Below are 23777 nucleotides of genomic sequence, written 5' to 3' on the forward strand. Positions count from 1 at the left end.
ATGTCATACCTGAGCTGCCCACAGGGATCATGTAAAGCACCACAGTAGCCAGAGCTATTACAGTGCATAACAGCATTCTTCCCGGTCATGGTAATGTGATGTGCAAAGTTGCTTCCCCACTGACATCACAATCCACCCCTTGTCCAATCAGAGAATGCCTTGCATGCTTTGATAAATATACTAGGTGTTCTCTGAATCAATGCTGTGCAGAGCAAGCGACCACCTTTTTTAGGGCAGATGGGAAGCCGCTCAGCACAGCGCGCTAGGTTTCATAGTATTAGTGTAGGGGCACGGTGATTATACACAGTGAGCTAAGCTACTCAGAAAACTCACGTGAAGAATTTTAGTGCTTATGCTATAAACATGCAGGATGAATCACTCCACAGTGCCTGCATCTACTGAGGTCAGGCTTGTTTTAAAGCTTATTTACTGCTTGGAAAGAATCTGTAAAAAATTGTATGTCAAAAGAAATAATCACAGATTCACTTCAAACCATGTAGTAGACTATTTCTAGCAATTTTAACCACTTTTGACCAGTGTCAAGAACAAAACAATCAAATAGATTAAAGCAACCTAACACCAATAGTTTTCATCTTCATTTTTGCATTTCTATAGAAGCTGTTAGTGGTAGCTTGCCTTAATCCTTCTGGAATTTTTTTAGGATTGAGTGCAAATTGCAATTGACACAGAATTACTTAGCACATGGCTACCTTTAGTTTGTTTTACTTAAAAATTGCAGTATATCTTTACTCTCCAGTATATGCTCTGTATGAATATATGAGGAAAACCAGTGTACTGATATTGTGATAGAAGCTTTACATGTAATAACTGAATATGTAAACTGTTCTTGGCTTGCGTTATATAACATAACTGTTACTACAGTTATAGTTGCCATTAGGAGAAAAGCAAAATGAATACACGTGATTTGTGTTCCATGACAGATGTTATTTATAGTTCTGCTTATATTTAGAATGTTTGTGAAGAAGCTTTACAAAGAGGACCTCGAGTTGGCCTTCATCTGGATGGAGTTGTCTTTGGAGCTGAAGATTTCAGAGCCAGTATAGGTATGAACTGGTAGTTTCTGTGATAGGACCTATGGAATGTATGTAAATTTCTATGTTAGTTTTTGTTGCTTGCACAATTTCATTATATTATAACACTGGTTGTGATCAAATCCTGTTTTGCTATGTGGGATAAAAAAGGAGAAATATGGCAAGTGGGGCATGACTGGATGTCCTGGGAAAACAAATTCACTAAGGCCAGAATATATACTGTTTGGTTGCACTGTACACACATGCATATGAAGGACCAGCATTGTTTTATTGAGCCTTATGTCAGAAATAACATTATTGGCAGCTTTCTGTGTAATTTGCATTTCTTTCACCATTCATTTGAATGGACCACACCAGTGACTCTCCAAAAGCCGTATTGGGGTCCATTCACACAAGCTCGTCACGATTATGTGCATGTTGCAACACTGTGGTGCCAACTTTCAAATGCACCTGTATGAACTGGACACAAGCATTATGCATGTATTTTTGGGGTGTTCCTATTCATTTTTAATGGGCCCCTAATGCACATCCATGCACAGCAACACCTCTGATGTACCACAATGCATACATATACACTGGGAGATCAAAAAGAACATGTGCATTATTAGTTGTGTGGATGCAGGTTGAGAGCCCATAGAAAATGATTGTGCACATGTACCTCAACACTCATTGGCACAATAAAGAATGCATTACAACATGCATGATAATTCACATGCATAGGTGTGAATGGGACCCATTGTGTTAAAAGATAAATATATAAAAGTAACTTATCTAAAGTAAAATATGTCTTAGGTTGTTTTTTTATCCCACACATACTTGACTTGCTGTAATATTTGTGCCTGTAGACATGATCTGACTATCGCCCAATCTGGCCAAAGACATATGGATTGGAGATGATGATATAAAGTACTTGCAAGAAATCTGCAACTTCACTAGATACCCCATTCACCAGACACCCAGATTCACCCTATAATAAAAAACAATTCCACAAACAAATTAAAATATAACCCACCCCTTATTTCTAGCAGCTGTGTGTACCTCCCAACAAGAAGCTTAACCAATGTACACTTTATCTCAATCACAGCACTCTTATTAATAAGTATTTTTCCCAATTTCTACATACATTGTGCACATAAGCTTAAAACAATATATAATATAATGTGTTCTTGTGTCACGCCAAAGACAGTTCATTAATTTCAGTGTTTTGGTGTGAAATGGGGTGACACAAGAACACACACATATGAACTGTTATTGATGCACTATAATAATATATATTGTTTTAAGTTTAGGTGCACTATGTATGTAGAAATTGGGAAATATATTTATTAACCCCTTCATGACTGAGCTAGTTTTCAGTTTCTGTTCATAAATGACTGACACACTTTTTACATTTTTGCTGTGTGATTCTTCCACAGTAGTAATATACTTTCTTACTAAATGTTTTAGAGGACAGATAGGGCTATATAATTATATCACATATGTGTACCTAACCCCTCACTTAGTTTGAATAAAATAAAAAAATTAGGAAAAAAACTAGAAGAAAACACTTTTTTCACAAGTTTTGATTATTATTATTTTTTTTAGAATTTTTTTATATTAATTATAGTATAACAAATATATTTATATATAATTTTTATTTTCCTAATTTTGTTTTACACTTTATTTAATTTTTTTACACTTTGTTAAAAAAAAATTCTTATCAGTTTATAGCAAGCAATCACTATGACTGCTTGATAAATTAACTTTTTTTAAAAAATTTTTTGGCTATTAGACAGCTAATAATAACCTTAGAGACTGATCCTGACTTTAGTCAGGATCTCACTAAAAGCTCTTTGATCGTGCCTAGACGATCAGAACTGATACATTTCACTCAAAAGATATACATTGTATCTTTTTAGTGAAATGTATCTAAACATCGGGCTCTCGAGCTGTCAAAACAAATAGCAGAGAGGTGAGGTAAGTCACTGCTACCTCTCTGCTATTTTCAGCTGTCAAATACGGGATCACAAATTGCGGTCCTGTATTTGCATGTAACGGCTTCATTCTTTCATTACTGAAAGGAAGAAGCTTTTACAAAAAGCTTAATTATTTAATTAATGAATGCCTCAATAGTGAGACATTCTTTAATGACTGGTAACTGCTGAGAATCAGCTGTTACCACCATTGCAAAGCCTGATATAACTCGTCACGTACAGTGTACGTGGCCAGTCATATAGTCAGAAAGTGCCGGGACGTACACTGTACGTCTCCCGTCACGTAGGGGTTAAAAAGAGCGCTGTGATTGAGATAAAGTATACACTGTAACTTTGTGGCAAGTCAGAAAGTAAGAACAGTTATGGCTGATGGCTAGGTACATACAATACATAATAAGCCAGAAACCATGTTGTGTGTGACTTTCTGATTCGGTTTTACCTTGTTGCTAGGGCCTCTTAGACCCTTGGTCAACTGCCATCCACTTGTCAGTGAGAGCACCTCAGTGGCCATAAGGGCAATTTTCTTGGCCAGGATGTAGATGTATGGTGCTTAGCTCAGAAGTCATGGAAGTCCCCAATACCAAAGTGAAAATAAATCATTCACACAGAAGAAAGTTTTCTGATTAAAGTTAATAGTAGACACTTTTTGGTGCCTGCTTTTCAGCAGCTCTTTCCCCCAATATAAAGCTAGTTCAAGAGGTGTCAGTTCAGTGGATGATGTTTGACCAACACAAGCCTGCATGTTAATATCATGATTGTTCTACTCCTTCATCTGCAATCATTCTGGGTTTTCTTATGTGCATTGCCTGCATGTTTGGACACTCCCTGTGTACAATTGACTAATTCAGAAAGTCCCATCTTTGCTAAGAAAGGAGGAATATTCCTACTCTATGACTTGATCTGTAGCCTGTGCAATCTGACCACCTTGCTTTTCAGATCTATTACATAGCTTTGTTGCAATCTGTCACCAACAACTAGAAAATTGATTTTATGTTTGGATATTATTATTATTATTTACTACTACAGTTTTATGGCTGTTTTTAATCTTATAAAGGTCAACATGTTAATATAACTAGCTATAGCAAATCCCCTGTCTAAATACACATACATCGTGTTGAAATTTCAAGCATTGTCATTTCAGGTCAGGAACAATTTATGAAATTCTGTCTTTGAAAAACAGTTTAAGACTATCCTGTAGTTTACTTTTATTTATTGTCACTTGCAGAACAAAGCTTTATTGGTAAAAAGCAACCCAGGTTTATACTGCTGCTTACAGAAGACATGTACACTAGGCAAATAGAAGCTGAAGGCCAGCCTCCTAGGGGCTTTAACCCCTCCCAGTTTACACATTGCCAGTTACACTTAGTGTCCTTGGGAGAATGGGCGTTATATTTCGGCTTGATTTTGCACTTGTATTCAAATATTTTCTACTATCAGCAGCTACTGGTAGATTCATGCCGGATACTAGTTTACTAGTGTTGTCTGGTAGAATAGAAAAAATGTTTTGTTCCCTGGAGCTCCGATATACCATATATATCCCTTTTTGTTTATTGGGATAGGTCATCCAGGTCATGTAACCAGGAGTAATGAGCGCAAAAAAATGGTAACAGTGTTTTCAAAAGAAAGGACACTGTAAAAGATGGTTACTGAATAGACCGAGACCTCTATATTTTCTTATAAAAGTATAAACTTTATTAGTTACAAAATCTCATGTTCAGCACCTGTTACTCCATTTCTACAAAAATCTTCATAAAAGAACAACATTGTCCATAACACTCATACATGCATTCTTCCATACATACTATGCACTCACACAGATTACGGCAATTAATATCTTCAAAATTTCTACAGGGGGAATTCTCCCGATATAACTCTTGGTCCCTCTCGGTACTTTTATTCCTGCTTTTGAAGATGCAAAGACTACAAAAATGAGGGGGGGGGGGAGGAGGGGGGGGGGGAGGGGAAGGAAGTCTCTATAATCAGTACAATTTAAGGCAAAAACAATCCACTATAATTATGTATATAAGCTCTGGTCTCAGTATATCAACCCTTTTGATGAGTGCATTCGTTTAGAGAGTCTCGATTTTTTTGTTTTTAGAGTTATTCAAACTTTCCCAGTGCAGTGAAGTTCCTCCTGATGTTGGATCTAGAAATAGATCTAATAGATCTATTTCTATTAGATAGATCTAATAGAAATAGATCCAACATCAGGAGGATGTTAATGTATCTGCCTCTATGGATGCTTATTTTGGACAACAAAAATCTGCAAGTGACTATATAATGTTCTTGTTTTCACTTTGTTTTGGGTTTATTCTTGTTGGGGATGATTTGTCTGTGTTGTTTTGGTGTGCCTGCCCCTCAGTTTAAACTATTTTTGGGCATCTCTTGGTTGTTTATTACCTATAAAGCTGTTTGTCTCCATGAGCAACAGAAAAAAATAGGATTTTTATACTCACTGAAAAATCATTTTTACATCCTAACTGGTAAATCCTTGAATATTACCAATCTGCTAGCTAATAAAAATAGTATGACTTTCCCTTGCCAATGCCTAAATCAGACTAGCACATCAGACATATGCGTTAGATGCCACATGGCTATTGGGCTGTCACCATGCCCCCTTTCATGCAGAAAGTCTATATTCCTCTTAGTATCAGCTCCATGCTCTTACTACTAGTGCTTGATTTCCTTACCGCCAATGCCCAAGGAGGATGCCAGGTACATGGGCAGTTTGTGTGCTAACTTCTTGCTCCTTTAGCTACCCTATGTAAATAAATCCAGTGTGCCCTTGTTCATCTGAAACAAAGAAAAATAAAAACACTGACAATGGCTTTTTACAAATTTTCTAAAACTAAAAAGTGAAAAACGGATACCATAAATCCTCTGTTTTTATCTGTCCCACACTTGGAGAGGTATTCACTAAGCTGCCGAAGGCAGCCGGGTGAACAACAGAGTTGAAGTGAACTGAGCCAAAGTGAATTGAGCCGAATGGCGTTCGGCTATTCACTTCGGCTCTGTATGGCTGATTTTAGCCATACATCGGTCAGCCGAACATGCTAAGCATGGTTCACCTGAGCTGAAGTGCAAACGCCGTTCGACTCAGCCAATCCAACATCTGGATAGGCTGAGCTGAAGCTTAGTCAGTTCACTCACTACTATTCGCCCCTATTCTCATAGGGGCCAAACAGCAGTGAGTGAATAGCCAAATGCTGCCGAGCTAGTGGTGACATCACCACTCGTTCCGCCCAACTGTTTACATTTGGCCAGCATATGCGTTCGGCTCGACTGCCTTCAGCTGCTGTAAGGGCTATTGTGAATAGCCCATACAGCAGCCCTTCAGCTCGACTGAACTAAAGGGTTCCGGCAGCCTAAGTGAGCCAAAGGATCAGCCGAAGCTACGGCAGAATCCTTCAGCTCTTTATTGAATAACTCTCTAGGTCTCCTTCTCCTTGAAAAACTCTTATAGTGGTTAAAGTTAAGAGAAAAAGCTTCCTATATCTTCGGCAGAGATTCATTATAACACTTGAACCATGCGATGTCGAGAGACTCCAACAGTCCAGTTTCAACGCTTTCATTCTAATAAATAAATGTATTCAATCAGCAAGTAAAAAAAGACTCTTGTTAGTGTGTCGACTATTAAATGCAAGTAGCAATCAGTAGAGCATAGAACATAGTAGAGCAAATTTTAGAGTGCTTAGCTGTTTTGTTAAAGGCTAAGGCTGTCCATTGATATCTGAGATGTAAAGTGTTCTAAAAACTTGCAAGAACCACTCTGCCAATCTCGCTGGATTATTTCCATGTCTGTTACATTACAGAAAACAATATTACATTCAGTTCTTGTGTACACATAGTTCCTACTTAGTCCCTCTATTATATTTAAGTTGATAAACTTATTACCTAGTAATGTTTTTGTGTTATACTCATGGCAATTAAGTGAAATATGGAAGGATGTTGTTATATTTATTACGTGTATCTTGCTGCTGTTGGCTCTGTTTTTCTGTGGAATGAGTGATTGTGGGGAATTGGAAACATATGCTGATCAGTATATACAAATGATGGATTAAAATGTGCCCCCTGCAAACACATACTGGGTACGTTATCCAATGCACCTGCTGATTCTTCTCAGTTTGTGTCATAAATGCTGTATTTCAGACTATGCTTTACTCTAGTCCTAATTTATGTTTCTAATGATGGAGAGCTCACTCACAGACATTCAGCTGTGATACGTCAAGTACGTGTGAGATGACTATTACTAATCATTATCAATGTCAGAAATACAGAAACATGTTTTCCTTTCTTATTTTTTATATAATTAAGTCATTTTCAAAAGAATAGCCAACATTTTGTGAAGCCATTCGAAATCTGTCTTTCATAATGTTAACTGAGCTTTGCTTACTTCATCACATTAGCTGATTTGAGATTAGTACTGTGTATCATAAAATGTATCTTCCAAATCAAGCATATGATCTTTAACGCTTGTGTATCCATATGTTAAAGGTGCAACAAGCAGCAAAGACACTCATGATGTCCTGTATGCCAGGCAGAAGATTATCGTTGTTGCCAAAGCATTTGGCATGCAAGCCATTGATCTTGTTTACATAGACTACAAAGATGGAGATGGGCTTCAGAGACAGGCAAGGGAAGGAGCCCTGATGGGATTTTCTGGTATGTATTCCTAATTATATATTGAAGAAGTATTTTTGTACTGTTTAATGACCGTCACGATAACAGTAATGATGAAATAGCAAACCAGGGTAAAATGTGGCATCTGGAGAATCAGGGGATTGTTTAATATGAAAGCTATACACTTTAATGTGTGTTATAGTGTGATATACATTTTAATGTCATTATTTGAATTTAAAAAGTTACACCTAGCAGGGATTCTTCCTAAACATGCTTTACTTACAGTAAGATGTGCAGCAAATCAATCACATTTTGGCTTATGTAAAAATCTGAATATTCAATGTATGAAACAAAATAAAACTGCTCACAATATGCATTGCAATTCAGTACTGTATAAAGCGCTCACTGAAAGACCGTTCTCACCAGACCCACCTATTAACATTCTATGAGGAGGTAACTAGTAATTTAGACAAAGTTGACATAGTTCACCAGGCTTTGCTAAAGTGTTTTATGCAGTACCCCACAAACATTTAATGTACAAATTAAGGTCTATTGGCATTGAATAACTTGTATGAACATGGGTAGAAAACTCATTACAGGAATGGATTCAGAGGGTAATGATAAACAGCTAATTTTCTAAATGGTCTAAAGTCATAAGTAGAGTGCCCCAGGGTTCAATCTTGGGACCAGTTCTGGTTATCTTATTCATAAATGATATAGAGGTTGGAATAAATAACTCAATCTCTGTGTTTGCTGATGATGTAGTGCAATAATTTTACAGCTAGATTGAAATAGAAACAACTCCAAACAGTAGGAGCACCAAAATTGAGGGCAAAAAGTCCCAGGACAGATCCGACTTAGTGTAGTATTTCATAGTGTACTGGAGAGATGAGACAAGAATGCCCCCAAAAAACGTAGGTGCAAGACAGCAGAGGCGCCCAGGTGAAAGAGATGAAATTATCGTTGTTCTTCAGTTTAGACTTTTATTCCATGAAACACACACATAACTATCACTGTCTTGTGATAGTTATGTGTGTGTTTCATGGAGTAAAAGTCTAAATTCAAGAAACACGATCATTTAATCTCTTCCACCTGGGAGTCTCTTCTGTCTTGCACCTATGTTTTTTTGGTGGTTTTAATTTGTTTTCTTCCTGAATAAATATCAAACAGTTTTACACTATGAGAGCCTCTTTTTCTTTTGTCTAACACCTATGAATGAGATGGGATGTCTATGAGGATGGCTGAATGGCACAGGTGTCATATGAAGGGGACACTGTGCATTAATAATAACAAGCCTTTTGACCATATTCATTTCCAGCCAATAGGATTTGGTGAGTGTGCATACCTTAGGGAGAAAACTTATTGGAGATGTGCACAAAGAGTTTCATTTTGAGAACAAGATAAGCACCAGTGGGACTTTTGCATTATTTATATTGCTGTATGTTTTCTGGACACTGTTATGCAGAAATTCTGTTTGGACATGGAATGCTGAGAGTTTATGCATCTAATGTATGTTATTTGTTTATTTGTATATACTGTATATATATGTTAATAGATTTTTGTATTAGTAGTTTTACACAGTAATTTGCACACTTTTTAGTAGAGTACTTTTATTGGTTTAGGGAACACAAACAGCACAGTGGACTTTCAAACCACACTTTTGATAGTATCTTATAGATAATTAGCACAGCTGCTTAAAGGAAGAAAAGGGGTAAGAGCGCAGAATACTTCTAATTAAATCATTTCAGATTAGGAGTCAGTGGTCCTCACACCCTGTTTCTCTACTGCTGAGAGACCATAACAGAGATAAATAACAGACCTTCATAGTTAAAAGGAATGTTAAAAGTTTGTTTTAAATAACCTTATCAATCTGTGTTAAAGCGACCCTGTTACCACTGAGATAACATTTAAGAGTCACAGCACCCCGTGGAAGAAGAAGCTTTATGTGTCTTTAACATGTGTGGGTAGCGAGACGAATCTTTGCTCTCTGAGGGCCTACATATAGGCCCTCAGAGAGCATTTATATACATATAAAGAAAGACACGTATTTAAAATAATAAATTTAGGGGTAATATATTTTATAAATCCTAACTCAAGGTAACACTTTTTAAACAGTTATGTTTTGTTTTTTCTTCTGGGATACAGGTTTTATGTAAATTAATAAAAACTGACAGTGGAGGCACCACTGTCGGTGTTAAATGCAATGTCTCATACCTCTCTCTGCCACTTTTGCTGGACAGTTTGGTCTATTAAAGTTGAAAATAAAAGATTTATTGGCCAGATCACCAATTGAAAATAAAGAGAAAAAGTCTAAGAAAGAAAACGAATGTATTCACCACATTTAAGGATTGGTAAGCTGCAATTATTGCATTTTCGCTTTTGGGTTTAGCTTTAGGATAATGCACTGAATTACACAAGCACCAAGCTGAAGTTGTAATAATGATAAGCAGCACATATACTTGTGGTTAGCTGGCAGTCCAGATTAGGTTGCTATCATGAACACTGCTCTATCTCCTCCAGTGGATACATGAACACTGTTCCACACAAAAAACTGCATAAAGCTGCTCACACTCCTCCAAAACAGCTACGCATGACCTGAAGGCAGCACAGAACTCCTGATAAATCAATTTATTTATTTATTTATTTATTCCCCCTATTGATACAGCGCCACTATACTGTATAAACATAGCACTTTACAGAGGGCTGAGAACCATTTTGTAAGTAATATACAGGTATGCCTCCTCCAGCACGGGTAATTGCAGCTCTCACTCAGTGTTCCTTCACAGAGTTAATGCAAAGTTATAGATACAGTAAAGTAAAGCCAATGGTGACATATAAAAAAATGTTATCACAAGCATGAAATATCAGCTAGCATATCAATATCGAGCCTTAGTTTGGGGGTTTGCCTTTCTCCAAGGTTTAAAACTCCATTTGTCAGCTCCCAATAGGGAAACAACTCGTTCAGACAAATGTAAAGTGGAAATCTGACAATAAATTTATAAATACCCTTAAAGCATCCTAAATCATATATAACAGGAGCTACATAAATATTTACATTAAAAGTAAACCTCTTACAGTGAACCTGTGCTTTACCCATGTCAGGCATGTGTTAATGATCAGAGGTCCAGGGGCTTGTGTTCTCTGCTTTTTTATTTTTCTATAACATGAAACTAGCTAATGAAGAAGTCCCACAGCAACTCAAAATTGTTGGGTAAAACATGCACAATTTCTTATTCTGATCTTTTAAAACAGCGTAGCAAGGTTTATAGACAGATGGTAAATGTAGAGACTGACGGCATGTCACAATAAGCATTTGATGAAAGCAGTAAGACATAATGGGTATTTGGTTGGTTTAATTTACAGAATGGCTGTGTCCCAGAAAAAGTATAAAAAGGCATATTTGTCTTTTGGAGATAAATACAGATCTTACTATCGGTATATTTTTGCTTTGTTAGATCAGATGTTTAACATGGGGAGACATATCAACTGATGCCAATATCAGACAGAAGCACAGCATGATCTGATAGTACATTCCTGCCAGTCAAGTCATGCAAGTGAAGAGAGGTGAATACATTAAAATATTCATATGTGCAATAATACAGCACCTTTGTGACACTGGAAGACATCAAAGAGTTATATGACCATATGAAAGAACATGGCCACAGGCCAAGTCCTTTTATGCTGATCATGGAGCTCCAAGGTGATTTGCAGTATGCCAGTATTCCAAACTAGGTGTATACATGGCTCCCTAGAACACAGACATAATTATTGTAATAATAAAATTAACTTTCTGCTGATTTGTGTTTTGGTACATTGTATGATGTTCAAAACCAAAAAATGATAATATGCCATGTTGTTAGATTGGGACAATATAATGGGATAGTATATGGGGTTGCGGTACAGCTAGATATGTATGTTATCTGACTAATATTTGACTTGCATATGGGAGCCAGTATACTGTATAGGAACACTGTAGTGAAGCAGCGGTGTAGTAAAAATAACCAACACAATAAACTGTTGTAGATAGTACATATGTTTATCAGCTACTGTTTTGACAATGTTCCAGTGTTGTAAAGCATTACACTAGGTGACATTGACCTAAAAAAGGAAGTCAAGCAATGTTACATTTTAATCCTTAAGAAAGATATCACCATTTGTTCTTGGGCTGGGAGTGTTTTCAGGGAATTTTGAAGCATTTTTATTTCCATGTTGAGTATTTTTGCTTTTAACCAATGGAAAGCAAGTTACCAGGAGGAGGAGATGGTTGTTAGGAATAAAATAAAAAAGTGCAAAATTCACATGCACTTTAAACTATTTACCAAATCTTAAAAATCCCTGACCTCTCTAGCTGTTTTTGATATGAAGTTATGAATTCTCAAAGATCACAAAAAAGACTCTAAAGTGGGGTTCCAGTTAGTTTCTAACAGCATAGAAACACCTGATGTTTGTTTACATTAGAGAGCTGGAAACCTGCCAAGCTACTGCTCTCCATAAAAAATGCTATGAATTCAAAGCCTATGTTGTGAACTGTGAAAAACATATTGTTTCACGATGATTACATACAATATAATTATATATGAGAAACAAAAAGTATGAGAATATATATATTTTTAAAAAATTCATATTAGTGGTCCGCGGGATTTAAAATGATGAATTTAGTGGTCCATGAGGTCCGAAAGGTTGGCGACCGCTGCCTTAGAGATAGTAGACACACCAGTGGGTATGCTGGGGTTGGTACAAAGCTTAAAAGATACCAGTGTGTTTGAACTTTTAGTTCTACAGATGTAGGAAAAACACCACTGGGGCATGCTAAGAGATGTAATTGTACAGATCCAAGAAAATGACAAGCGGGGCATATTGGGACTTAATTAGTGATTTAAAAAGATATGTCAATGGAGAGAAGCTTACTAGCATTGCTGTCTGTTATGAGAGCGTGGTTGACAAGAGGAAAGAAGAAAAATGGGAATAGAATTAGTACATGCATATGCCAATGCATATAACAGTATATATAGGCACATATAACTGTACAGTAAACGATAGCTCCTAGCACAACCTTAGTAAGACTCAAAGTTATGAAGCAAAAAGTGATACCATTCTCAATTCTCAATTGGCTCTTGTATCCAAAAAATGGGTGACAGTTTTACTCTGTAGCTCATCCTCGCTTGTGATAATTATAGTAATAAAAAAAAAAAAAATCTGCACACAGCCTGATGGTCAAAGAAAGGACTTCAGACACTGGCTTTTATTTCTGGATTTTTTTGTAGGAGGCTTTCATACCCATTTTTGATACTTATCTACAGGCCAGAAAGTGATGAAAAACTCAGTGGTTGACAGTTGTCGCTAGAACAGGAAGTAAATGAAAATACCAGAACTAGGACATCTGTTTTGGGGTCAGCTGTCAAAGTTGGTATCTCTCTTTGTTTTGAGATTTCTCTTATTTTTTGTTATATCTGTAGGACAGGAGTGGGGGGCCAGACAACAAAATAAACCTGAAAAAGTTTAAACTGAGGTACTACTATAACTGATATACACTGAGTGGCCAGATTATTATGACCACCCCATCAGTACTTCATTGGGCCACGACATGACTCCACGAGATTACTTCGTTGGGCCACGAGATGACTCCACGAGATTACTTCGTTGGGCCATGAGATGACTCCACGAGATTACTTCGTTGGGCCACCTCGTGACTTCACGAGATGTTGAAAGGTGATGCGAGGAATCTGACAGTGCACTGTTGCCCTTCTGTTGTCTTGTACCAGTCTTGCCACTCTCCGTTCTGCCCTAACATTGACTAGTCGCTGACGGCCACAATTCGCACGTTCAGACCCAGATTTTCGGCTGACAGTCCAGTCTTTAAACACTTTAACAACAGCTGCTCTGGAACATTTAACGAATTCGCTGTTTTGCTGATACTCGCTCCATGGCTCTGAGCGCCAGCAATGATCCCACGTTCAAAGGCTGTTAAATCGCGTTGTTTACCCATATCTTCACAAAAACATCACTTCTGCTGTCTTGGTAAACAACCTACTTCCCTATTTATAATGGTCTGGCCCTCTAGCAACTTCAGCACGTAATTATAGCTAATTTGCTTACAAACGTCAGGTGGTCATAATAATCTGGCCACTCAGTGTGTGTTCAAATCACCATTGTGCATGCAGTAAACAAATGTCCCTGTGCCTCCTGCAGTGGCTACAGACAGGATGTTAAGGGTTGAAAATCCTTTTTTTTTTTTAATTCAAAAGCTTTTATTGAAAACGGTCTCCAAGTGGAGTTAAACCGCTCTTCAGTGTTTTTCAGGGAGGCCGTCAGATCCTCCATCTTATAGGTGTCGTTCACCCTGGAGTACCAAAGCTGTATAGAGGGAGGCTGGGGAGACTTCCAAAGCAGTGGGATACATGCCCGCGCTGCGTTCACGAGATGCACCGTGAGGGAGGATTTGTATCTGGCCAGAGAGCGTTTGGGCAGGTGCAATAGGCAGGCGGCTGGGTGGGCGGCAAGGTCAACCAAGGTCAGGGAGCGCACCACCTCGGTCACGGTGTTCCAGAAGCTGCGCAGCTTTGCACAGGACCAGAAGATGTGCAGGAAAGTGCCCGGGGAGGCAGAGCATCTCCAGCACATAGGGGAAATGGAGGCGTCAAACTTATGTAGAACGGTGGGCACTCTGTACCATCGCGTTAGGAGTTTGTAACCCGCTTCCTGGTATTTATTTGCCATTGAGGATTTGTGGGCAATAGCTAGCACGTTTGCCCTTTGCTGGGGGGTCAGCTCCTCGTTTAGATCGTCTTCCCATTTAGTCAGGAAAGGAGGGACATAGTCCTGTGGGGGGGAAGTCAGTAGCCCGTAAATGGTAGATACAGCGTGTCTGGATGGTGAATCTCCCCTGCACATTTGTTCAAAAGTTGTGCACGGTCTGTCCAGGGCCTGTGGGGAGGGAACCGCTCTCAGAAAGTGCCCTAGCTGCAATACGCTCCAATGGTCCAGGGGGGGGGGTCAGTCAACTCACTCAGGGCAGGACCTTTGAGCCACTGTGTGGCAGATAGAAAGTCAAGCATCCTGAACTTGTTTGCCTGCAGAAGTCGGAGGAGTTTCGCATTTTCATAGCCCGGGCGGAAATCTGGGTCGCCAAGGACCGGGGTGAGAGGAGATGGGGAGGGTGATAGGTTGGAGTTCCTCAGTACTCTCCTTGCCACCAGGATGGTATTGTGAAGGATGGGATGTTGTTTGATCTCAGGGGGCAAGGGAGAGGCTAGCCATGGTAAACCCTCAATGGGGAATCGATAAACCCCTTTTTCCATAGCCTCCCATTGTTTCGTATCACCATGGACACACCAGTCCAGTAGTCTATTCCATTGGGCGGCCTTGTAGTAGGCTTGAAAGTCAGGAAGGCCCACGCCCCCCACCGTCTTGGAGAGGGATAGAATACGTCTACTAATGCGGGGAGAACCAGCCCCCCAAATGAAGGAGACGCATTCCGTTGGTAGTTGACGGAAAAATAAAGGTGGTAGTCTAACTGGGATGGCCTGTAGCAGATATAGCAATCTGGGCAGGACCGTCATCTTTAGGGAGTTACATCTACCGAACCATGACAAAGATAGGGTTCCCCAGAGACGAAGGTCCTGCTTGAGTTTGTGGAAAAATGGGGTGAAATTGGCTTCATATAGGTTTGATACCGTGTTTCCCCGAAAAGAAGACACTGTCTTATATTTTTTTTTGGCTCAAAAAAACACACTAGGTCTTATTTTTGGGGTAGGTCTTATTTATTTATTTTTTCATGTACATCCACACTTATTCATGTAGAAAAGTCTACATGTATTCATGTACAAAAATATGGTAATCAGGGGTGCCGTACCTTTCCAAGAGCAATTTGCTAACGAATCGCTGGCCAGAATGAGCGAAGCGCGCTTTCACTATCGATTCCTCACAGGCGGAGTGCATTTGGTATCACTCCGCCTGTAGCAGGAGCCGTCGCTATAGGGGAGGCATTGGATTATGCGGCTCTGCTCACTCCGGTGCCGCCTTGCTTCCTCTAACGCTGGCTTCATGACACCGCTGATTCTCTCCTGCCTCTCCCGTGCTCTTCAAGTTCCCCGTTATGCCACCACCGGCCCTGGGAATGGTCACAGCTAGGTCTTATTTTCGGGGTAGGTCTTATATTTTAGCAATTCCCAAAAATAGTACCAGGTCTTATTTTCGGGGTAGGTCTTATTTTCGGGGAAACAGGGTAGGTCAGGGGTGATATGGGTCCCTAAGTACTTTATGCTGTCAACCTCCCAGCGAAAAGGGAGAGATCGCTGGAGGTGAGGGATAGAGGCGGCAGGCAGGGAGATATTCAACGGCAACGACTTTGAGAAGTTGATTTTAAAATTAGAGAGGGAGCCATAGGAGGAGAGGATGTCCATCAAGTTGGGCAAGGAAGAATCAGGGGAGGTGACAAAGAAGATGAGGTCATCCGCATAGGCGGCAAGCTTATGGGTTCCAGATGGTGTCGCCAGTCCAGGGAAGGTCTGAGAGGCCCGCACCGTGCATAAGAGGGGTTCAAGAGTGAGGGCAAAGATGACGGGGGACAGAGGGCAACCCTGCCGGGTACCGTTAGATAGTGGGAAGTAGGAAGAGCGAGCCTCGTTTACCAGCACTGCAGCTGAGGGGGTAGAATATAACGCTAGTATCCAGGATAGCATATTTGGCTCCAGCCCGACATGACGGAAAGTGGATCGTAAGAACCCCCAGTCTACCCTGTCGAAGGCCTTTTCCGCGTCTGTCGACAGCAGCATCATAGGTGTAGCGTGGGTTCGAGCATGGTGGATGGCATTGAGGACTCTGGCAGTGTTGTCTCTGGCCTCCCTCCCCGGAATGAACCCCACCTGGTCCAGATGTATTAGTTTAGGCAGGTATGGGAGAAGTCTATTTGGTTTTTTTTGGCAAACAATTTCAGGTCCGCATTCAGGAGTGCAATTGGGCGATAACTGCCGCATTGAGTCGGATCCTTGTCTGGTTTCGGAATGACCACTATGTGAGACCTCAGCGCGTCCACCGGCATGGGGGCCCCGCGACGATGACGTTAAAGGCGGCCAGAAAGAGGGTTGTGAGGTCCGCTGAAAAGGTCTTATAATAGGCCGGTGTAAACCCATCGGGGCCCGGGGCCTTGCCGGCAGAGGACTGTTTAGTTGCTGCAATCAATTCCTCTTTGGTGACTGGGAGTTCCATCTGAGCCCTATCATCAGCCGACAGGGTCGGCATCCCTGAGCGCCGCAGAAAGGATTTGATTGCCGCGGCGGGCGTGGGTGAGTTGGGAGGGTCTGGTCGTAGGTTATATAAGTTATCGTAGTAGGTTCTGAACTCTGCCGCTATGTCACTGGAAAGGAGTGCTAACCTCCCCGTGGAAGACTGGATACGTGGGATAAAAGTTTTGGTTTGCGGGCCCCTAAGGGCTCTGGCCAGTAGCCTGCCAGGTTTGTTTGAATACTCATAGAGAGTATGTTTACCCCGCAACAAACGTTGTTTAGTTTTTGCAAATAGAAGATCGTTAAGCTCTTCCCGCACCCGTATCAGCCTGCGATAGGTAAGGACGGCCAGTGATTGCTTGTGCAGCAACTCCAGTTCTCGCAGTTCCCTAAACAGTTCCCCCACCCGCTGCCCCCTCTCTCTACGGGCCCCGTGCTTAATCAGAACACCACGTATGACACATTTATGTGCTGCCCACGTGGACAGGGGGGACGACACCGAGCCATTATTTAACAAGAAGAAGGAGCGCAGTTCACACTCGAGGTCATCTCTAATTAGACGGTCCTGTAAAAGGGACTCATTTAGTCTCCAGGAGGAGCTCGAGGAGGTGGGTGCCGAGAGATCGAGGGATAGATGGACTGGCGCGTGGTCGGAAAGGAGAATGTCCCCAATATCCGTCGAGATCACTGTGGGGAGATCACGGTGTTGTAGAAAGAGATAGTCTATCCTGGAGTATGCTTGGTGGGCAGCGGAATAGAAGGTGTAATCCCTATCTTGGGGGTGTAGTAGGCGCCACGGGTCTATCAGGTGAAGCAAAATCAGTTCCGCTTTCAGCCTCCGAAGGTAGGAGTAGGAGAGATGGGAGGAGCCCCTAGAGACATCTAGGACGGGGTCCAGTGCGAAATTAAAATCACCCCCCAGCAGGATCATTCCCTCCCCGAATTGAGCTATATTCGTCACCAGGGTCCGTAGGAAGCCCAGCTGATCAGAGTTAGGGAAGTACACATTGACCATGGTGACCTGCAACTGACCCAGCGTGCCCTTGACCAGCAAGTACCTGCCCCCAGGATCCGTCAATTGATCCTGAAAATGCCACGCAACCGACTTGGCCAGTAAAATGCTTACCCCCTTTGTTTTATTGAGGGGGGATGGGCAGTGGTATACCACCGGGAAGTCTCTATTTTGTAGCTTGGGGACATTGTCCTGCTTAAAGTGTGTTTCCTGGAGGAAGACCACCTGTGAGTTGGATTTCCGTAGGTCCACCAGCAATCGTGACCGCTTCTCCGGGACATTAAGCCCCTTAACATTAAATGTTGTCAGCTTGAGCGGGCCCATGGCGACAGTGCAAGGACTCAGCAAGATGGCTGAGGGACGGGAGTCCCAGCAGGGGGGGGTAGACGAGTAGGGAGGGTGGGTAAGGACAGAAGGAGGGGGTTAAGAAGAGGGGTGTAGGGCAGCAGGGGGGGGGATAAGGAGAAGGAGGAGAAGGTAGAATGGAGAAGGAAGAGAGGTAGTATCAGCAATGTGTGGGGAAGGGAGTCGGACCAATCTATCGGTCCGAGTATTACCTACGGGGAAAGTCCCGGTGCGTGAAAGGCTGGGACGGCCTATTTGGGGGTGTCCGAAGTGCGTACACCAGATACTCCTGTAGAGATGTGACTCGCGACAGGAAATGACCAACCGAACCCCATGGTGCAGTGAAACGACCCAGTAGCGATATCGAACTGAGACTCGTCACCCGGGGGGGACCCGCAGCAGCAGCTCTGCATAACCCAGCGCTGGGAGGGGTGCTACCTAGATTCCGGCGGCTGAGCATCCACGGTACCGGGTCGGTATCGTCAGTTATAACGGCTTCTGATGTCGGCGGTCACAGAGCTTCAGGGACCTGCGTGCTCACTCGGCCATGTCGAGACCACGCCCTGAAAATCCTTTTTTAACAAAAAAACAGTGTTTGTTTTTATGAACACTAAGGGGGTTATTCACAACGGACCCAAAGGATCCAGCCGTAGCTTCAGCTGATCCTTCGGCTCTCTTCGGCTGCCGGAGCCCTTCGGTTCAGTCGAACCCAAGGGCTGCTGTACGGGCTATTCACTATAGCCTGTACAGCAGCCGAAGGTGGCCGAGCCGAAGGCATATGCCTCGGCTCAACTGAGCAGAATGGCCTGCCGAAGGGCCGGCCGTAAGCCCCACAAATGACAGCTGGGCGGAGCCAGCCGTGATCTCACAGCTGGCTGCGCCCATTTGTAATGACAGATCATTGTCCCCAAATGACCTGGGGGTGCTGCTCTGTCATCTGTCGTCCGCCCAGTTGTTATTCATTGTCTGAGACCTGCTAGAAGATATTTTATTAACTTTTTGTTCTACTTTTTTTACTATTTGCTATTCCGCTTGGTACCACGGAGGTACCGAGCAGAATGCCGCTCGGCGGAATTTGGCTATTCACTCACTGCCGTTCGTCCCCTATGTGAATAGGGGCGAACGGCAGCAAGTGAGCTGCTGGAGCTTCGGCACAGCTGATCTAGACATTGGACTGGCTGAGTCCGAGTCCTTCTGCAATTCGGCTCAGCCGAACATGCAAAGCATGTTCAGCTGACCGAAGTGCTGCCCATGTACGGTTGATTTCAGCCAATGTACGGCTACAGTCAGCCGTACTGAGCCATAATGAATAGCCAAACGTTCGGCTCACTTCACTTCGGCTCGGTTATTCACTCGTCTGCCATCGGCAGCTTTCTGAATAACCCCCTAAGTCCTCCATTTTTTAAAGCAACGATATGGCCATCCAGTAGCCATACCATGTCTTTAAAAAAAATCACTGCACCTTTATAAACTGCACTGTGCTTATACATGGCCTGCATTTTATGAATGGGATGTAAAATAGACACCACGTTGTGAAGTAACATTGTAGTGTCTAGCAGACATATCTCTCTTTTAAATTAGTCCTTATGAAAGCACCAACGCTATACACCTTCTTACAGCAATTTCACAGTATGGCTGCCACCAGTGGATGCACAAATGTCAGGCAAGACTGTCTTTAAATTATATTAGGAGTAAATGTCTGTGTCTTAAATTAAATTTACTAATAGTAAATTAATAATGGCATGACGCTTTAACCTAGCCAGGCATGTTTGTTATCTCCAAGTGCTGAATGATATATGCCAAACCATGTCTAACGCATATGGATGAAGAACATAGCAAGAGAATTGGTGTGTTGTGCTGATAAGAAAAGCAGAGCTTCTCCCTATTGAGCCTTACCGCAAACCCTTAACTCAGGTGGTCTGCCACAGCTGTTCAAGTTAACGGGTCAGTTGATGTAGCCCAAAGCCAACAATAGGAAGCACAGCACACTGCCATCTGTGAGCACAATTTTGATAAGAACTGGTCAAGGTGCATTAGAAATAATGGGCACAGTTGTACCTAACCCTGAGAAAGTTTAATCCTCTTATACAAATGTATAATGCTCTTTGAATCCAACTTTACTACTAATTTGTCATGATTCTCCTTGAAAAAATCCCTACCTTGTTGTAAATAAAAACAGAAAAGTAAGAAATCATTCAAATTTTATTTGCCGAATCCCATTAAGCAGTGCAGCTGCTTAACACAGCACATTTCAGGCATTATGTACAGAGAGCAATGCTGAGCTACATACAAGCACACCTTGCTTTGTTACAGCTAAAGACCCTTGTATGAAGAGTTAGCATTACACTTTGTAATCCTGTTGTAGCTGACAAATTGACCTAGAACAATATGTCAAGTGGTGTTGGATACCTGAGTAGACAATAAAGTCGTTGAGCTTAAACAGATTGTAGAGCTTCAGCAAAGTGTCACATTTCACCTAGCTCCTTTACATGTTAAATTTCATGAATAGAGATCAGCATCAAGATTGCCTATAAAAATTATTTTCTGAATGATTTTTACCTCTACTGTAGTTCAGATTCAGAGATGTTCTATTGTGTGTCCCTAATTTAATCAATATTATATGTTAACAACCTACGACAACTACAATTATTTTAGTTTAGATTCTACACCATTTATTCAAATAAATAAACATATTAAATATATTCATTCTTGAAAATTGTTGGGTATCCTGCAGACACATATTTACTTAGCTATACTACATGCAAAATATATTTGTAAAAAATGGATTAAATGATTATCAAAGTCAGCATTAATACTTGATGCTTTTAAGGACTTAAAATTACCTCTGCAGGTTACGATAAATTAAGTATAAAGACAAAGAACAGCACAGGCAATGTGTCAACATTTGTTCTGTGTAGTAGATTTATTGTTGTTGAATAAAATTGCTAATATTTGGTGTTCTCTAGCTGGCAAAAACCTTTTTGTACTGTGAGTAGATTTCTAAAGCATGAGCTTGCATTGTTTAAAATAGTGTTTGGTGTGTTTTCTTTTTTCTTTTTTTTTACAATTATTAAGCCTTTGCATTGCGTTTACATCACAGTATACCTAGGTTAATATGTGGGAGCACAATAAGGTCTTTTGTACGAATGGCTATACATGTATGGAGCTTATGCTTACAATCAAGAGAACCCTAATAAAGTATTAAGATAAGTATTTCAGCCATGTTCAATATTTATTGTGGCATTATCATGAAAATTGTAACTGTTATTCATAGGATCTTTGGTAGGAATGGTGAGAAATGGAGATCTGTATCATTTAACTACATATTGTGTTTTCATGACTTTGTATCCATTCTTAGAAGCGCATAATGTTTTTTCCCCTTACAGGCTTCACATTTAACCTGCTTAATAGCGCAGTGTCCCTCTGCTCCTGATAGAGTTTATTCCAGCCTCAGACCCTTTTTTTTTGCTAGCTAGACAATAAACCAAAAAAAATGGGGCTCTTTTTTGTTTGCTTTAAAACAGAACTGATTATTTGTATTCTTTTAAAGCGCGCTGAATTGAGTCAAGCCTGCATTTATCCTTCCATGCCTCCTGAGCACAAGGAAAGGATTCATGCTGCTCTGGAGTGCCAGGGATAAAAAAAGAATGCTATTACAGTAATTATTTGTTATTATTTAATGTCTAGTCCGGGAGGCATTCTCCATCTTTGAATGTTTGACACATTTTGCGTGAACATCTGTTGTTGATTCATGTTTCTGGTGTTATTAATCTTCTTGTAGGTAAGCAGGTGATTCACCCAAGCCAGATTCCTATTGTCCAGGAGCAGTTTACTCCGAGTGCTGACAAAATAAAATGGGCCCAGGAATTGATTTCTGCTTTCGAAGAGCACCAAAGATTAGGAAAGGTAAAAAAAAAATAAACAACTAGTCCAGTGTCTTATCATCTTTACATATGATTTTTATGAGAAGTGATAACGTTTTAGTTTTTCTTTTTATTAGGTACTGTGGGTTTTTTTTAAAGCCAGCATTATGTGTTAAAAAAATAAACACCATCACGGTTTTCAGTTTATTTTTTTACCTTGACTAACTTTGCCTTTGTGGTTTCTTAGACGCTTCCTTTCTCCATTTCTTTGGAAACTTTCCACATAACCCTAGTAAACACAAAGAACAGATTTCTATTTAAGGGTTACTTGTCGAGCAGGAGACATGTGCAGTTCCTAACTGAAATTAGCCGGGTATTCAACTTGTAAAATTCTAATCAAGTCAGATTGAAGAAAAGAACATTTGAGATGGTTAGCAGTATTAATCCTGTGTTATTCCAGGTCAGGATTTGATGGCCGTATAATTCTTTTTAATTGTAATGATTAAGAAATAACTCTGTGCGGAATATTAGTTTGGAAGTCAAAGATTTGGATATATACAAGGAAGCAAATTAACACTGGAAAATGGTTGTTGCTAATTTACTGCATCATTGAGCCTCACGTTTTCTGCACTGTGGGTTTCTGCTATGTAAATATTGCAGTAGTGAAGCACAATCTGTCGCCACTTTGTGCCAGTAACACTTAAATTAGGAGTCGCCTGAAGGAAGGCTTTATGCCAGTTTTAGCATTGTCTACTAATTATCTCTTAGTTTATTTGAAATAATCCCGTTTGCTACCTTCGACAAAACAAGAAAAATGCCATGGTTTTTTTTTTAAATCCACAATGCGCATCATAGTGTACCTTACCTCATACCTTAAATCGTTAAACAGAAATTGCTGAGAATTGTGTATCATCATGCTGTGTATAGTAATTAGTTGCATATGGGGTCTGATTTGCAAAGAGTATACTCAAAAGACTGTCTAGTTGTACCAGATAACAATCTTGTTTTTCACAAAGCTTAAGTGCACTTTTTTATTTTACAATTTTCTATCATTTCAAAAGAGTCCCAATTTAGACTACATGTGTAATTTCCTCTTGCACAATACATCAACTCTTTGCATGCACAGTAGTGGGTTGCTATAAAAATAAGAATACGCTGCAGCATGCACTCCAGCTAGGCTGCCTGAGCACTGGCATAAGACTGGAAAACGACGTCAATCATGGCAGCATATAGAACCCATATAACGCAAAAGGAGAGATGCCGCATAGGAGAAGCGCTTGAGGACAAAAGGTGCTATTGTTAAGAGTGACATGGCAATTATGATGTCCTGAATACCAAAATTCATAAATATTTTTATGATTATGTAAAATTATTGGGTTTACTGGGAAGCTGTCTTTTATTTAGATGAATTGAGCTGCAATGTTCAATAATGAAGTTACCTGGCCACTGGAAATAACATTAGTGTGTTGTTTTCATATTGGCATCTGTTATTTACCTGGGAAATTGAAGCCGATCAAATTTTATATAGTATTGCTTTTATACGGCACTGAGGTAAAACACAGACCTTGTCAAAGCTAATTGTTCCCAACAACCAGTCATTGCACCATTAAAGCTCCATAAATTGCTTTTGTTAGTTTGGGGGATGCTTGCTGCGCTAACCTTAAAATAATGCATGCATAATTCAGAAA

The 23777-nt window shown here is 40.6% G+C and overlaps 1 protein-coding gene across 1 annotated transcript in view; it reads left to right on the forward strand.

Moving 5' to 3' along the window:
* CLYBL (citrate lyase beta like) overlaps positions 1-23777 on the forward strand; it is a 248978-nt gene that overhangs the window by 196168 nt on the left and 29033 nt on the right. The window contains exons 5-7 of the mRNA XM_018576609.1: positions 971-1064; positions 7520-7687; positions 22008-22132. Coding sequence (XP_018432111.1) covers positions 971-1064; positions 7520-7687; positions 22008-22132 — 387 coding nt within the window. The remainder of the gene's footprint in view (positions 1-970; positions 1065-7519; positions 7688-22007; positions 22133-23777) is intronic.

Source organism: Nanorana parkeri, unplaced genomic scaffold (genome assembly GCF_000935625.1).
Source record: "Nanorana parkeri isolate BGI_ZX_2015 unplaced genomic scaffold, ASM93562v1 scaffold71, whole genome shotgun sequence".
NCBI lineage: Eukaryota > Metazoa > Chordata > Amphibia > Anura > Dicroglossidae > Nanorana > Nanorana parkeri.